We start from the raw sequence: 18,419 nt of genomic DNA, 5'->3' as shown, positions 1-18,419 counted from the left end.
AGACTCTACTCAGACACAATCTGACTATTTCTCAGTGATAACATAGAGAATTGCTTCTGACATATTTAAAAGCATTTTTTCTCAGACTTTGCCAAGATTGTAATCTTCAAGACAACATATATGTGCACACAAATATGATTAAAATGCAGACGTTATGCAAGATAATGCCCACTCTTCCTGGAATAAAGATTTGCTTTAAACATATGTTTTGCAAACTGAGATAAGACTACAGACGACTTTAGGTTCAACTGCAGCCATCGAGGACAGGGTTTCCTGCTTCAGCATCAGCACATCACAGAATAAAAGAATGTGAGAAAAAGCAGCGACAAGGTCAAAAGGTTTTAGGCAGACCCTGAAAATATGGAAAAAAAACAGAAACAGGATTTTTTTCTTGGAATGATGGAGGTGACTGAAAACCCCATGACCCTGCAGCTAGACCGTCCTTTGAAAACCTTGAGCGAGTCTACCTGTTCAGTGACAACAGGAAGGGTCTTTTCAGTGAAGAGCTTTTAGTTTCCTAGTTTGTTGCTTTTTTAGTTTGCCAGAGATACAGGTGTTTGACCAAAAAGTCTTTGAAAGCCCCGTATGCATCTGCCACTCACCTTTGCAAAGTATGAGACACCATAGGAAATTACGCATTCCTTTGCCCCTTTAAAAGCAGAAGTACAGTCTTTTTTTCTGGCAAGGTAATAAGTCCAATGAGAAATATTATGGCTTTTACAGATATGGTAAACCAGTATGACCTTAAAGAGATACTCAAGAGGGCATAAAAGACATGAAATCTTCCCAGATACAAAGGAAAATTAGTTACTCATTTCTATGAAAGGTCTGATACAGTCCTGAGTCTGAGTTTGCAACAAATGAAGAAACCTAATTTATTTGTACTAGATATTGCTGCTTCCTAATATAACCCAAAGCCTCGGGGACATACTGGTAGTAATGCAAACACAGAATGGTCTTTCAGCCAAGAAATTATTTCAAATTTATCTAAAGCAGAAAGTTGTTATGATTCCACAATGGTGGCATGTGTTTTTTCACATTCACCACAGTATACTGGGGACAGAGAAATGTCTGTATTTAGTTCCCATGATCTAAAACAGAAGCTATCTAGGCAACTTGGTGCTTTTCCATTCTTGGTGCTTTTCCTCCCTTTTTCTACATACCGCTGTTTTGTAAATAAAGTGTCCAAACTGTACATAGTAAACAAATGCAGAAATTCATAGAAAGTCTTTAGAAGGAAATCAAAGTGTCTACTGCAGATCCAGCAGCTCTATTACTTGATGTATAAGAAAAAATCCAATAGTTCTTTAAATGCTCATTTTAGTATTCTAACAAAATTGAATATGAACGTAACAAATGAATAGTTGTAGCATTGTTAGTTGGACTTCTCATGGACTTAAATACTGTTCAGTAAGAATAGGCATGTCAGTAAATCCAGTTGTAGAATTTAACACTAAAAGATGGCAGAGTCAGCACAAAATAAAAAATGGATGTACACATTTCATCTAATAAACTGGAGCTGTTTTTACAGACTAACTGAAAAACAAGAGAATATACTTACAGAGCAGTAATACACTACAGTGAGGAATAACAGAATTAGTTTATTGGAAGTAAAGTTTAGAATAAACATCACAGAAAACATTCATGCTAAGGGTGGAAATGTCATTGTTTAGGATACTTAAAATTAGGTCCTTAGAAGGAACCATAACATGTATAATGAAAAATGAAAATCTATATTACTTTGTGATCCAATAAAGTCCGCATTTTCAATTGCTTGCTCAAAAGACGTTGCCTAATCTAATAATCAGTATTTTCTTCCATCAGAAGTACAAATTTAATAATGAAATTGTATTACTGCATGAATATTACTATCTCAAAATCAGATTTTGTGCTGTATGTAAATATTATCAGTGAAAAATGATTGATTATACAGCTTTTGAGGGAGATTTACACAGCCTAACCTTGTGGTATTTATTTATTTTTCCTTATCTATATGAGCTCTGATATAAAAATAAAGAAAAAAGAAAAGCTATACAGGAGGTATTCAATGTTAGTTCGGCACAATGTGTAGCTGTGACTAACCAGAAAGCATTTATTGAGCTAAATGGGGAGTTTTAACAACAAAAGTTTTATTAGTGCCAGGTAATATTCACAAGGCACAAGGAACCCTCCCTTGGCAAAATACTTTTAAACAGCTCTATCAACTCACCAATATACCTCTCCTGCAATACTTAGAGAATGCATTTTTGTAGCTAGCCTGAGAGAGAAGGTACATGAGAAGGAAGGGGATGAAAAAATAAGAAAAGAAAGAAGTTGCATATTCCCAAACTTGCTTATCTTAAACACTACCTATAAGCTTATTTTGATTGATGTAAGTCAAGGATCAGAGAGACATGGAGCTACTGGACAGAGTCCAGCGTAGGACTATGAAGATGATCAGAGGGCTGGAGCACCATGAGGAACGGCTGCGAGAGCTGGGCCTCTTCAGCCTGGGGAAGAGAAGACTCAGGGGGGATCTTATCAATGTGTACAAGTACCTGAAGGGAGGGTGTCAAGGGGACGGGGACAAACTCTTTCCAGTTGTCCCATGTGACAGGACAAGAGGCAATGGGCAGAAGCTGGGAAGCGATAGGACACCAGGCAACGGGCACAAACTGAAACACAAGAAGTTCTGCCTAAATACAAGGAAAAACTTCCTTGCTGTGAGAGTGACAGAGCACTGGACCAGGTTGCCCTGGAGGGCAGAGAGGTTGTGGAGTCTCCTTCTCTGGAGATATTCAAGGCCCGCCTGGACATGATCTTGTGCAACATGCTCTAGGTGACCCTGCTTGAGCAGGGGGGTTGGACTAGATGATCTCCAGAGGTTCCTTCCAATCTCAACCATTCTGTGATTCTGTGAACACGGAGGTATTCTAAAATTTGAGTCTGAACTTCTACTTTTCTGCTTTCCTTACAGACACCTCAAATTAATCTGCTTCTATATGTAAAACATTAAAGGGATGGTTGTATTTCATTCCCCAGATGAAATGTGTAAGCTTTAAGAGGCAACAGTCTGTATCATGCCCCTAATTTAAACATTTGTCAAGTGTTTCTAGTACCAAAATGTAAACATTTTTAGAGGCAATAATACAGCAGTGTGAAGAGAAAAAGCTCTCCTGACCCACGAGTTAACCTGCAGAAAAAATGACTTACAAAACTTGAAGACAATGGAATCACCCATTACCTAAACTGGAAGGAACTTAGATTACTAACTATAAAGTGCAAGAATTTGATAGAATATAGAATTAATTTAGAAGATTAATTCTTTTCTGAGGTGGAAATTACAGAGAGGTAGAATTCAGCTTTAATTGCCCTGCAGAATGAATCCAACAGAGGAAACAACCACTGTAGGAACACCTGAAAATTGCAAAGAATGCTTCACCATATCAAAAATCAGTAATTTAATATAGATAATATTAACATTATACATTATAATTATATCATACATTATAATATAATAGCATGATTGCAATATATACCAATAACTATATTAGAGAATACAATATATTAATAGTACACATAATCTATATAATGCTTTATATAATTATGTGTGTATTCTGAAATATTTAAAAATTTTCACCTTCTTCCTTTCCCTTTCCTGCTATCATATTTTCCCCCATTCCTCTTCATATTGTCCCTTTTTATCAGCTTACAAAGCAGTGTACCAAAAGCCCTGAGCTACATTTACGTGTTAGCTAAATTGCCCAGTAAGTGAAATCAACTACTTACATTTATTTAATTTAAATGGCAGCAACATATGGTTTAATTTATTCAAAGTCAGATTACAGTTCTAGCAAAATCAAAATGAAGATGAAATTTAAAGAAAAAATCAAACATTTCAGGATGTCAGAAAAACCTTAAGTGTGACATTTGCAGATGTCCCCTATAAAAGGATCCACAAGCAAATTAGGAGACAGAATTCTGACAAATTAAACTATTCTGGAAAAGAATGTGATAGGTATAATTCCTGTCACAAGGTAGAGATATCCATCTACATAAACATGGGATTAGAAAAAAACAATAGCTGCTCTGTAAGAAAAGGATTTGTAGGTTATAGTGAATCACAAAAAAGTGCAGGAAAATGTTGCTGTTGCAAAAAAAGAAAGTACCATATAGTAATACAGCAAACAGGGAGTATCATTTATAGGCACTTGGGTAATCGTAACAGTCCAGGATACGCTAGTAAATTCTCAGCTGAGATGCGGCTTAGTCTTGAAGCACTGACCATCAAGAAATATGTGGACCACTTGGAGAAAACCCAAGCAAACCAGCAAAGATAAGGCTAATCTCCTTCCTATAAAATGTAACCCGTGAAGAAAGTTTGGAGGAACTAAAGTTGTGTAAAGACAAAAGAACAAGAGAAAAGAATACACACAACAAACATGACTGCAGCCTTCAGATATATAAAAAGTAACCATGAAGAATAGAGGAAAGTTCTCCATTTCCATAGTAGACTAGAGGAGGAGATTTTGATAAGGGACAAAAAGCTTCCTAATGATAAGCATCAGAAGAAACTGCAGCACATTTCCAGTGGAGGAGAGAGACTTTAAGATAAACAGCTGTAAAACGTACAGAGTACTATGAGCGACGGTGCCACCAACAATACTAATTCATCTTGCTGCTTGACCTAGAAACGGCCTTGGTCTCTCCCATCCCTTCCACCCACAGCAGTCTTTACACCTCCTGTAACTTCTCCTTCTGCCTGCTAGCGATCCGTGCGGTATCCCAAATGCCAGTGCTTCATTACCCTCCCCAGAGGCTCATGGACTGCAGCCGTGCCAGTAAATCAGATGGAGCCAGCTTACTCTGGAAACGTGCTGAAGCACTGAAATTCAATAGCTAAATTTTTAGATGGTTAAGCCATTAAAACACTCTCTGGAACAACCTTGGCTAGCCAGTTTTTGCTCTCCCCAACGAGTTGTGCACAGTTTGGGAGCTCACCTGGGACAAATATCATTCCTAATAACCTGAATGCACCCTCGGTGCTGGGGAGGCAAAGAGAGTTTAACGGCGTGGACACGGGTCATTTCATGTCAACCGGTCTCCAAGCCGAAGAACGGTCTGGGCAACATCTACCTTACTACCGCAGCCGTGCCCGCTGCTTCTGCCGGGCCACAGGTAAGGAAATTGTTACGAACAGGAACAAGATAGAGGCTGCTGAATTTAGCTAATATTAGTTACAGATGAAAACAATTTTATGCCCCCTCTCTCTTTCACTTCTTCAGGAGCAGACTCTTTAGCACAAAGTAGGGTTTGTTGTTTTTTTTCTTATCAGTTCCTACTGTGGGTCCCAATGCCCCCCCATATAAAGAGGGAAAGGCCGTGTAGTTGCATTTCTGCCTCCAACAGCTAGGAGCTCTCCACCCATATGAACAGTGTCAAACACTGATACAATTACTATAATCTGAATAAAATCATGTATTTTTAGTCGTAATAACATTAAACAAACAGATACAGGAAAGCAACTAATCCAGTTCACTCAACCAACTACATACATTCCTGAGAAAAAGAAGATAGATGTATTTTAAGTGCTTACGATCTGACTTGAACGAACAAAGCCAAGACATTTGAGTTAAAACTGATATTTCATAAACACAATTATGCCCTTTTCTTCAAGAAATAGTTTGAGTTAAGAGTGAAATGGTAATATTCACTCTACATTTCCAAGGATTGTGTTGCTTTAAGTCAAATGGTTTATGCCACACAAGGTTCCTTGTGTTTAATTGTAGTATGACTGTTTACTCAAGTGGCAGCAGCACACTCTGTGATAAATTAAATGAACATTTATCAAAGGTAACTTGACAGTTTTAAATGTTAAATGTAAGCATTGTAAGACAAGTACAAATATTTTCTACCTGAAACTTATATATTCAAATCACTGAATAGATACTTAATTAATTTTTTCACAATAAACGATGTTTGCTTATGAATTATTGAAAAATATTTCCTGAGGGAGGAAGATATAAAATTACAAGCAATATATTTTTAAGTAGTGTTTACATATAAATAAAATGGAAAATACTTCTTCCTACATCACACAAGCAAGAAAGAGACAAATAATCTTTAGAAACATAAATCCTGACTTCAAGATTTAAAGTTAACTTAAATAAACTTCAATAGAGTTCCATCAAAAGCAAAATGTAAGGGCAGAGAGGTTTTCATTACTATAACTCACTTTATTCTTCATATACTGAATTATGAATAAATAACACAAAAGGGTAGCCACAGGGCCTGAAGGAATTTTGAGAAAGCCTAAAAGATGAACACATATGACAGTGCTAAACTCAAACAGAATGCATGTCTGGTGAGGACAAAATAGTTAATAAAATCTCATTTCTTAGACCCACCTAGTCTTCGTGTCCTACTAACAGTAATTCTTAAGGCAACAAGCTGGGAAAGAGGCTGCAAAAATGAAAAAAACACAATGGTATATGCCTGCTCATCAACCCTTCACCTTTAAAACCGCCAAAGCTTTTGCACACTTAAAATGCTAATAAAAACTAAAAGGTTTTACTCACAGTTAAAACCAGGTTCGATACTTTTTCCAGCTTCAAGACTGTTTATTGTAATTTGAAAGATGATGTGCAGCAGCAGAAACGATAGACTGGTGAAACACAGAGATTTTAATAATCGTCCTGTATGCCCTATAAAACAAAATAGTAAGATAGACACAGTTAGTGAAATTCCTAACATTGTTTACAGGTTTCCAGTATAAATACAGTATCCTGATGAGCGATATTTCTACAGCAAGTCATTTCCATGTTACTCATGATTGCCCCTTGAGGGGAAATTGCAAAAAGCATCCTTATATTACAGTGTCTTTTAACTACTTTAAGTACTTTTAATATCCATCTTCAGTAAGATGGTTATTACTGGTACAATATTTTCCTTCTACTTTAGTACAGAAAAGTTTCCCGAGTTTCCTGATGGCAATTTTACATCAAAAATAGTATCAGTATGCTTATCACCATGTTACCTGATACAAAGACAAAGCAAGGACAATATTTCCAATCTTGAGAAAATTAACAGCTATTCATTTAATTACTCATTCCATAACAAACGACATGGGAGGAGGTATAACAGCACAAAACCTCAGCTTGGCTCAGGAGCATAAGCATACTTTAAAATGAATGCTTTGCTTTGTGCAAACTGCCCTGTTTCTCTTCCTTTAGTAGCTTTTTGAAAATAATTTTCAGTACACACTGTAGCGGAAGACTGTGCCAAATACACTTGGTCATAGATTCTTTAAGATTTACCAGATATCTATAGCCAAAAGCCAATAGAAAATGTTTGCAGGAGACTCTGAAAATGCCTTATAAAAAAAGGAAAGACTCAACTTCATCACAAGCAGCCAAATTTGCAAACGATGAATAAATAAATAAAGTAAACCATTCGTACTTCAGAAAATATGCATCTTTAAGACTAAGTTGTCTTGCTAATAAAAGACAACATTAAGTATCACCCTACTTGACCTATTTACAATAGAAGTTCTATTTCTTAAATATTTTATACATAGATTTTATACCACCTGCTTCATGCATTTGAGGGTAAGTTTTTTTATATACAAATCAAGAAACAAAGCTGCCAAAATTCTTCCCCAAGACTGTAAGCAAAGGCAGCGCGAGGGAGGGGAGAGCTGGCAGAGTGTGCCTGGGAAAGGTTCGCTCTACACTCATCCTGGTCTTTTCATACTTCTCCTCTATGTGTCAGTTATGAGCCACTGCTAAAAAGAGGGTGATGGCTAAGACTGAAAACGGGAGACTCGGTTTGCAACCGCTTGCTCTGCAGGCAAAGACACAACGGCCGTGGACTACGGAGAGCTAAGGCAGCACTGGGGGATGCACCAGGTTAAGGGAGTTTTGTCACCACCGCAGTGCGTGCACAAAGCAATTCACCAATCGGTACAGCCCTCCATAAAATCGCCCTTAATCCCTCTTATATACCAAACCTAACTCCTTCTGGAGTCAGGAACTGATTATCACTTACTCCATCTGCCTAATATCACTGCAGTATGATCTTAACAGGAACATTGAGACATCTCTATGTGCTAGATGCTTTAAGTATCCAAGCTCTCGGTATTTTTAAACATGATAAAATATATACAAAATATATATTGTTTTTGTTTGTTGATGCCAGTAACTGGGAAGAGAGAGTTGTTGATTTGATAATTACATCACACTGATTTCATGGATTTTAGCTCAGCTCTATTTCAGAGAGAAAGAAAAATTCTGTGACAAAACAACCCTCTTCCTCATCCCCAGGCTGACTGATGGCTACAATACTGTGCACCAGAGCAAACAGCTAGGACTGCATACCAATCTAAAAGCTATTCATGAGGAAATAAAATAGGGTTCCTGTTCTGTATCTAGCCAGGAGACAACTTTCTGCTTTATATTCATTGCAGTTTAAGTATGTCCTCTATAGTCCAGGCATCAGTTTTTAAAACACAGAATCAGATAAATATGATTTAGAAATTTCAGAAGAACTTAAAACCTTTTCTATCTCACTCCAACAGACTCCAAACTTTTGTGATATGATCACTACCTTGACAAATTTTGATACCAAATGCCTCTAATAGCCTTCCTCCTCTTTTGTTTTTGTTTTGTTTTTTTTTTGTTTGTTTGTTTGTTTTTGATAAAAAGAGTGATTAAACAATTCAAACAAAGTGATAAATGGTAAGGTCAAATCTGTGGATGAATTGCTGTGATCTGAAAAGGAAGCGACATTTCGCTAAGCACATGCTTTGTATGAAGTCTCTGCTAGTCCTAGCTGGTAAGACACCTTACTCAACCCAGAAACTAGACAACGGGGGCTGCAGACCATCACGAAACAAACAGTAGATATTAAATTCTTTGGCTCCGAGGCCATTTTCTTGCTCCACTTGTACAGAAGCTGGCCCAAGGTCCTGGCTTACAACAAGAACTTCTAAGCACTATAAAAGCATAAATAACAAAACAGCTAGCATTTTCAGAATCACAACAGAACAATGAACATAAGACAATCAGCCACATGCTATTAAATCAGTTGTTAAATTTGATGTCATGTGGAATGCAATCCAAGCATTGCTGGTATTTACAGTTTTTTGGCAGGTTTCAGTATTTGGTGGTTTCTCCTACATTAGCAGATCCAAGGTTCATGGAACTATGAGATCGCTGCCTGTTTAATATATGTTAAGAAGAAATTTGTGTATCTTAAAGCTGAAGACAAAAGTTTGAAAACACAAACTGCAAGGGCTCAACAGCTGTATTTAAAATGCAGAGATTTTTAAGATAGTCTGGTGATGTCCGAAGTTCTGAATCATAAGCTCTCTTCAGTGCTTGGGAGTTAACAATTGCCTAAACATTAGAACTGATTTATTCACACAGAACTGGAATTGGACCATTCTTTGACAAAATGATTTCCCATCAGTCTCCTCCCCCCACAAAAGAAAAAAGAATGTTTTGCAATACAATTAGCAAATGCCCATTAGTTTCCCAAACTGTTTTCATTAAAAAGTAAAAAGTATATATTGGGTCTACTTTTCATTATCCCAAATGTCATTTCTTTCCAAAATATATCTTGATTTTGAAAAAAAAATACATTTGAATTGTAGCCTGAATGAAGCATTCCTTTAATTAATCCTTACATTTTGCATTTTTGTCTTCCTTTTAGGAACTGCAGAAAATCCCCACCAAGCTAGAGAGAGTTTTAAAGGCCTCCTAACGCCCATGTTGATAAATAAAGCCACAGTGTGCTCGTAAATATGGCAGAAGAAATAGATGCCTCTAGAAATAGGAGCTGCCCCTAGCAGACAGCTAGAGGAAGAAGTTCAGTGCAGGTTACAGCATTCCTCAAGGGTGACTCTTCTCATGGCCATCGGTGGGACAGAAACACCCTCAAACGCAGCCGAGCCACAGCTCTGTGCACGGCCCCGCTCTCAGTGGCGCCGTCAGAAACTAGATGCTAGAAGTCTTCGGAGAAAAATAAGAAATATTATGCCTCTGATTTCAAAAGTTTTGGAGAGATGTCAACAAGTTAGGAGAAATGGGAGTTCTAAAAAAATTTGGTGAATTACTGGATATGTAATTTATGCCAAGGAAGAAGTGACAGAGTTGGATAAGGGAGGAGTTTCGATTTATAGTGGGGTTTGGATAAACCCATTTGACTGTATTTTAACTTACATTTTTCTTTCTACTGGAAACTTAGTTCTAAATTACACACAGACAAAATTAACTGCATGTGTACAGGACCAAGCTGGTGAGAAAAGAAACAGCTGAAGTTAAACTCCTGAAATAAAACAGAGCTTTTTAAGGTTGAATAAAAAAGATTTTTGCTATCCTACTTTTGCTAAAATTTATCTTGACTATTCAATGCATCTGCTCAAATGCAACTTAACTGTTCAACTGCCCTACTGTTGCTGCAGGTGAAAATCCAGTTGACATGAATATGAGCTGCCAGTCCTGCCAAGAAAATGCATATCGTTTGGAAAGCCTCACTGAGAGAACAGATGCATGAGAGAACAAATGTCTGCAAAAACCCAACCAGAACTCCCATCGCCTCCTTCTCGTCTTTCACGTATAGATGTAGATGTCCCTCTGGCCAGTGCCCTTTGATGTGCAGACTCACTTTGAGAGACCATCGTGACTATTACAAGAAGAATCTTCTCATAACCATGCAGTGAAGAAAATGAAACGAATCTACAAAATCAGCAGCAAAACACATAGGTTTGTAGCTTTAGAGGTAGGTTCTGATGTTCTCAGCCCCAGAGCACTTCCATGGCCTTCAGCAGACTTGCAGACAGAGAGCGCAGAATCGCTGCAGCACAGCGGGAACGCTTTCAGGCAGAGTGTGCCATTCCTGATAGGTTTGAGTGGGGCTAAAACCTGGCGTATGCCTTCAGAAACACACCCTGGTGTGTCCAGGAAACACGCTGGGAGGCTGCTCCAGCTCTCCAAGCTCCGAGGAAGGCTTTGGGGAAAGAGCTTTTTCCCCTCAGACCAGCCCTGTCGGAAGCTGCTGCGGATGCAAAGGCTTCATTCCCCTCTTGCTTTCCAGCCCAGTTGCAACACTAAGCTGGATTGAGAAGGGCCAAAATCTTTTCACACATGGCAGAAGAATCCATTTTTTATTTTTCAAAGGTAATCCCGCCAAGAGCTGGATTAGCGATGGCATGTCCCCCCAGCCACAGGTATGTAACCCCAGCACAAGCAACTATTTGAATGTGCCCGGCTGGGACTGCTGTCTCCAACAAACACACACCTCTCGCCTGCCTACACCATGCCTGTAGGCAGCGGTGGAGCCCACTCCTCCTTCTGCGGGTCACAACACTTCCCATGCAGAATAATACACGGATTTATGTTTAGACGGGCAGTGTGCACAGCTCCGTACACTTGATCTTTTCTGCTACTCCTTCCCTAAAACAACAGAGTGAGTACAACCAACATTTTTTTCGTGTGTGTGTGTGTGCATGTGGAACTTCATAAAGGCTGCTTTCACAAGGGTGTGCTAATGGGACATGGAATAACTAAGGGCCAATTGTCACGGCGACCTGCTTAAAATCACATATATTAGCTTTAACAGTATCTGCCCAACAGCCTAGGCTTTTCAGAAACACCTACAATATTAGAGAGGGAATGTTCCCATTGCTTGCAGGATGCATTTTCTATGCAGTTTCTTCTCTTTCTGTTCCATTACATGGGATCCAACAGAAGACAGGCTGAGCCTCCAACACAGCTAATAATATTTTCTAATAAGTTATCATGATTTTTTAAAGCACTAAGCATATCTATACAGAAATAAGAATGGTGATAAGAAAGTTCAAAGGGTCAGTACCCGTTCTGCACACTGCAGTGATAGCATGAAAGAGAAAACAAAGGAGGAAAATGATGGATTAAAAAAAAATAATGCAGACTGCAATTCAGGCAGCACGATTCCTTCATCATGATCATATGATGGTGTCACTAAGGAATAGATTTGACTGTCTTTGGGAGACTTATTAGAAGCTTTTACTACTTTGCTTTTGGACTTTTTAAAATACAAAAATAATTACAGAACCTCTTAGTGCTGAATTTTCTGATTTCAGTTGATTTCCAGAGAATTATAACATCTTAGTCATACATTTTACCCTAAGCTGCTGTCACACTTCTATTTGTTTTTCAACAGTTTTACAGATAAGATACTTAGATAAAATAATAAAATACTAAAATGAAAAATCCATGATAACATATAGTGAGTGATAAACATTAATGTGCACTTACATCTTGAATTAGTGACTGTTCAGCTAATGAAGATATTCCTTTACAGCCATTCAGGATTTGTTTTTTAATAAACCCCCTCATCAGTAAGTGACAGATAACACTAAAGAGCTCTGAGGAAGAGGCTTGGTTTGAGTAAACTTCTCCTGAAGCACAAACAGGGTTAGTTACACAGAATTTGTGTGAGCTAGAAATTTTAAAATCTTAAATTCTAATTTCCCATCAGGAAATCCAGCACCACTTCAGAGTCTTATTGGAAATGAGGTCCCAAGATCTTAAGTTTCCTGGTCCATGGTTCCAAATACGAGTCTGTCAGCATCATTCACCCCACTTTATTTCACGGGCAGCTGCAGTGGGGGAAGCTGGGGAGTCAAGAACATATTTAATTCAAAGCTTCTGCCCTGTGGAAAAATCTAGAATTCGTAGGGTTATCTGAACTGGAAGGAAAAATCTAAAATGTTAAATTTTCCCAAATAAATGAAATCTCATCTTTGGTCTTCTCTGTTTTAAGTGCCTCAGGACATCACAATTAACTGGATCAGATAATTCCAAGAGAAAAGTTCTGAGTTGGCTTTCCTCAGAGTTTCAGAGGTGACAAAAATTAGAGTTTGGTCTAGCTAGTCATCAGAAAAACAGCATCACTGAATGCAGCATGAACGTCTCACTTTAGCCGTAAGTGTCAAACTTTAATGCATACACTTACATGCAGATAAAAGTTAATAAGTAGGAAATAAGTGTTGATATTCCTCTCCATTTTACAAGAAAACCTTGTATTTCAGTATGTGTGGACTTTGCTTGAATTTGTCACTGCTATTGTGCACTAATTAACACATCCAAATACTTTCTGATGACCATGGAAGAGGAAGGATTTATTCCAAAATGAGTCCTAAATTCAGCTGAGGTTTTCAGAGATGACTACAAAGTTAAGTTTCAAGGCACACACAATTTAGTCCTGTCCAAGGAGGCATTTAAGTACATGTTTGTCTTCAAGCACATGAATAGCAAGAGACATACCATCGATGCTTCATGAAAGGTTCATAAAAAAAGCCTGACTGCTCAACTGCTGGGGTATCAATACTTTAGTAATCAGCCTTAAAGCATCCAGCTTGAAAGTCAGTGAAGATGAACCTTTTTAGATACCTCTGCATTACCTGTCGACTGTTTAAATCAGTATTCTGCAGAGCCTGAGTACGGAGCTGCAAGATGTACCTCTGCCCAAGTACGCAGGGTAGGCATAGCCTTGGGGCTTTCAACTCTTCTCCCCAGAGGCGCTGTCAGAGGTGCACAGGGAAGCTCTCTGCAGTTTCAGCTCTTGTAAGAACTATGCTAGAATGCCAGTTACACCTACTGTTAAACACTCTTTCCTAGATATAAAATATCCATTGTATTTTTCTACGCACACTGCAGCTACACCTCAGGGTAAATTAAAATGACACTCAACTCTGAAGAATATTGATGCATATTGCCACCCATATCGAACCTTTACGAACCCTTAGGCATAAAGGGATGTTTGAACTGTTTGGCAGAAATATCTCTGAGGATACTCTCCTTGCTCTGCAGGACTGTTCAACCACGTTATAATGTAGGCAGTATCTGATATATTTTGAAAAGAGATATGACAACTGGGTTAATTCTACTCTGAGAGGTTTGAAATAAAAGGGAGCAATGCAATGAACAAGGAAAAGAGGAAAGCAATAGTTTGGAAGGAGTATACTAAGAATTAAATTTGATAATGGCATGCCTTATAACTATATATTGTGCTATAGCAAGCCATTAATCCACCAGGTTACATATTGGCTCCTATTCACTAAGTCTTAAACACGCCTCCTAAGTAGACACAAAAAAAAGAAAATGCTTAAATCATCCTGAAGCTGTCAGGAATAGATTTTAATGGTTAAAAAAGTGCTACCATTTTCTCCTTAAAATAAAGAGCCTTCCTTCTTCCTTCCTTGAAAGTGCTATTACAGTGTGCCATCCTTCCACCACACTGTAAGCATAGTTATCAGAACATCTATATTTAGCTGAATAAAAAATGCATAAAAAATATTTTTTCCAAAGAGCATCTTACATTTCAACATAATCTTCCACCCAAAGGGTTTTGGCTTACTAGAGCCTTAAATAGTGGTCAGATATCATAACTGCAGGAAAAGAAAACCATTTGGTACACTCGCCAAATTTCCAGCAGCAAGACAGAAACAGATAGCAATTAATTAATGCCACAGTCCATCTGTACCTGCCCAGGGCCAAGCCTTAAAAGATGTGCATCCACAAACAACTGTTCAAAATTTTGTGCCTTTATTTTTAGCTACATTTAGAGATATGTGCTTAGACAGCCTCAGTGAAATCCACATCACAGGAGTACAAGGAGATTTCAAATTCAGAATTTCCAGCAAAAATTTCCCACTGCCTGGAGGGCTTTGCCCATGTTTTCCTAAACAGTCCTGTTATTCCCTGTGAGCCAAATATTACAATCTACAAATCTACAATCTACTTCACTTATGCCTAAAGTGATAGAAGAACGTAATAATAAATTTACAAAAAAGGGTACAATTCTTCAACTTGAAGCAACTTTTTGGACTATAATATAAGCCTTTGCATTTCAGATGGCATTGCTTCTTATGTCATCATAAGAGCACAGGAATTCGTAACAGTTCATAAAATATGTAATTACCACCAAATTTTGCATTACTTTTTAAAGCAAATCAAGACACACTGTTCCAGGCTGCATGTCTGTATGTTAAATGCAGATTCTCATAGATTCTCTTATGTACTTACATATTTTCTTTGTTTTCTCTCTCTATTTCTCTCTGTTTTTTTAATACTACAGAGCTCTAGGAATAAAAAATAATGTCAATTTGTAGATAGATACAGGGATGCCAAGTAGACCTGGGAATATGCAGTCAAAAATGTTATGCATAATTAATAAAAAAAATGATTTAGAAATGAAAATATAGGAAGTGCTGCATAAGAAAATAAACGCCTACTTACTTTAGCTTCTTGCAAGACTTCCTGTTTTTCCTAGAAGTTTTCGTGCCCAGAACACTACTGCAACTGAGCTGTATCCTCTGCATCAATAGACAATGCCATCGTTCAAGCTAGTTATAATCTCTGATTGGCAAGGTTACACAGGCAATTTACCCATTTTGTTAACAAAATATTTTGTCAGACAAGACTCAGAACTTAGCCATTCACTTTTTTTTCCAGATGATCCTCATATGCTTTCTGAGCAAACAACAGCTACTTGATGTCTGCTTCTCAGTTTGACAGGTGACCGTACCAAGTCAAATATAGGAAATAAATATCATCTCAGATATTAGTGCATACGAATACTGAACAATTTTAAGCTTTCACAAGAGCATTTGAGGCTTTTAATACAGAGTTCCAATTACTTTCCTTGAGGAACCAAGTTCTCCATGTTTGCTACTGACAGATAATATTTATTTTGAATTCATATTAATTTGGCCCTTACTATCTGTAAGAACCGCTGCTCACAACTTACTTCCCCCATGCCTCTGCAATGGTCATTAAAAGCAGAAACCTTCACCCATTACTCAGTTCTTTCAACAACGAAGAGTTCAAACAATTCCCAAGTAATGGGAGATGACAGAAGTCACATGCTACAGGGTTGAAAGACATTATATTAAAAAATAAATAAATAAATAAACTAAAAACCAAGTTTATGAGAATGTAAATAACACTCTCTTCTTCCACTGAATGCTTATCCACTTATTTTCCAGGGCTGGTTCACAAGCAATAAACAAATTTGGTGCCAGAGTGAGACGGTAATGCTAGAAGACTATGTAAATACCACTAACAGGGCTATGGTAAAGTCCTATACCATGATGCTTTCACAAGGGAGTAGGGGTGCATAAACATATGCACCATACTTTCAGTGGAAGCTGTGTTTCAGATTTTGACCCTTGGCAAAACTTTTTGACCAATGGCAAAACTTCTCCAAGAAGCTCTAGGTTGTCTCAGCACAGGCAGGAAAAGTCTTCCAGACAGTTTACAATCTTTTTGAAGAGTCTGCATCAGTTTATTTTTTAGCATAATATAATGTAGCTCATAATCCAGGTAAAGAGCACTTGAGCTGAAATGCATTAACATTTCAATGCTGTAAAAACGCAATAATTTCAGTTATTTTGAACTGCTAAGCACCTCTGTGTAGATAGAATTGAAGTAGCCTAGCCCAAGGGCATAGCTTAGTTACAACTTTATCAAAGGTGCTTAGGGACGAAGTGCGGCAAGATGAAAAAGAAAATTACTTAAGGAAAGAATTTGGTTCTAAAAGTATCCTGGTCGTTGAAGAATGTACTATGATGCTAGTATGTCATGCATCCATGAAACTTTGGTCTTTCTAAAAGGATATTATTACTTTCAAATACCCTATTTTAATGGGCAAGGGGAAGAGGACCAGATAGCTTCCTATAAACATTAGTAGTAGTATTTCATCAAAATCAGGTGTTTTTCTAAAGAAATGAAATTCTGAACTTCCCAGGTGAAGAACAAACTTTTGGTAAAGACTCTTACAGAAAATGATGAGATGGAGAGAACGTCATCTTGGGACATACCAGCTCTGGTTGACAGCCAACCTTTGATTTTCCTCCCAGTTCAGCTGCAGCATGTTCAGAATAAAATGGCTTTTTTCCATAATGATGCCAGCATTAATCTTATTTGCCACATTCTATCTATTAATCATGCTATGTGTTGAATTAAACTGATGTATACTATAAATGTACATGAAATCTGGAGTCAAAGGAATTCATCTATACTTGCAGAAACACCTGATTTCCTCAGGAGATACTTCTTCATTTCTCAGTCTTGCAGAAAGGACTGAGGTTAAGGAAAAGTTGAACGGCAAAAGCCACTCACTGGAACTTCCTGAAAACCAAGAAGGTAAACAGCAAGTAGATCTATTTTATTGCTATTACATTAATTTCATACATACACAATAGTTGTCTTCTTTTTCTCTGAAAAGAGAAAATAGGGTTGCTGTAGTGTTGTCTATCAAAATCTAGCTAAAGCAAAAGAGGATTTATGCAGAAAATAATGTATTATTTTCAACTCCAAAATGTTTAATATGCAGTTTTCTTGATAAGCCTAGAGACCAAGACCGTAAATGAACCACCACATTTCTATATGAAGATATCTTTTGATTTATTTCCTTTTTTGACCTCTACAGAGGCACTTATCAGCTAATGTTTTCATGAAACTATATATCACAAGCCCTTTATTGCCTTCTTATGTAGCAATCTGACCTCAGAGACCACTGTTTTGTGTGCGAGGATTTTTTTTTTAACTTTATCTTCACTTGTCCCACAAGAACACAAGTAGGGTAAAATGAAACCAGTGGATCCACTGACAGAAGGAATATTTTTTGCCTTAGAGGTGTAGCTGAAAATATGTAATGCATGTTCCTTTAAACTTTCCACATTTATTTGGAAATTCTGCAGATCTCCACTATGGCAAATACTCTTCCAAGTTCTCTAATCACATCAGAGACTTTCAAAGACTATAAATTCTACCTGCTTACTTCTAAATAAATCTCTTCTTTCAAAAGATAAGTCATCTACTCTAATGTCCAGAACTGAGTCGAGTCGAGTACTGCGTCCAGTTCTGGGCTCCCAGTACAAGAGAGACATGGAGCTGCTGGAGAGAGTCCAGCGTAGGGCTACAAAGATGATCAAAGGGCTGGAGCACCTGCCCTATGAGGAACGGCTGCGAGAGCTGGGCCTCTTCAGCCTGGGGAAGAGAAGACTCAGGGGGGATCTTATCAATGGGTACAAGTACCTGAAGGGAGGGTGTCAAGGAGACAGGGACAGACTCTTTTCAGTTGTCCCGTGTGACAGGACAAGAGGCAGTGGGCAGAAATTGAAGCACAGGAAGTTCTGCCTGACTGTGAGGGGGAATTTCTTCCCTGTGAGAGTGACGGAGCCCTGGACCAGGTTGCCCAGGGAGGTTGTGGAGTCTCCTTCTCTGGAGATCTTCAAGGCCTGCCTGTGTGCAACCCTGTCTATCATGTTTAGGTGACCCTGCTGAGCAGAGGGTTTGGACTAGATGATCTCCGGAGGTCCCTTCCAACCTTACTGATTCTGTGATTCTATGATTCTATGATTCTATAGTCAGGAGGATTGCCTAATGTTGAAT

General features: G+C 38.0%; 1 protein-coding gene across 1 annotated transcript in view; it reads right to left on the bottom strand.

Annotated features, from left to right (window-relative positions):
• PIEZO2 (piezo type mechanosensitive ion channel component 2) overlaps window positions 1–18,419 on the bottom strand; it is a 304,603-nt gene that overhangs the window by 188,138 nt on the left and 98,046 nt on the right. The window contains exon 3 of the mRNA XM_062570118.1: window positions 6,558–6,683. Within this exon, the coding sequence (XP_062426102.1) occupies window positions 6,558–6,683 (126 nt within the window). The remainder of the gene's footprint in view (window positions 1–6,557; window positions 6,684–18,419) is intronic.

The sequence above is a fragment of the Rhea pennata genome, chromosome 2, assembly GCF_028389875.1.
Source record: "Rhea pennata isolate bPtePen1 chromosome 2, bPtePen1.pri, whole genome shotgun sequence".
In the NCBI taxonomy this organism is placed as follows: Eukaryota; Metazoa; Chordata; class Aves; order Rheiformes; family Rheidae; genus Rhea; species Rhea pennata.
The sequence above is the reverse complement of the archived record's forward strand: the minus strand, read 5'-3'. Positions and strand labels throughout refer to the sequence as shown.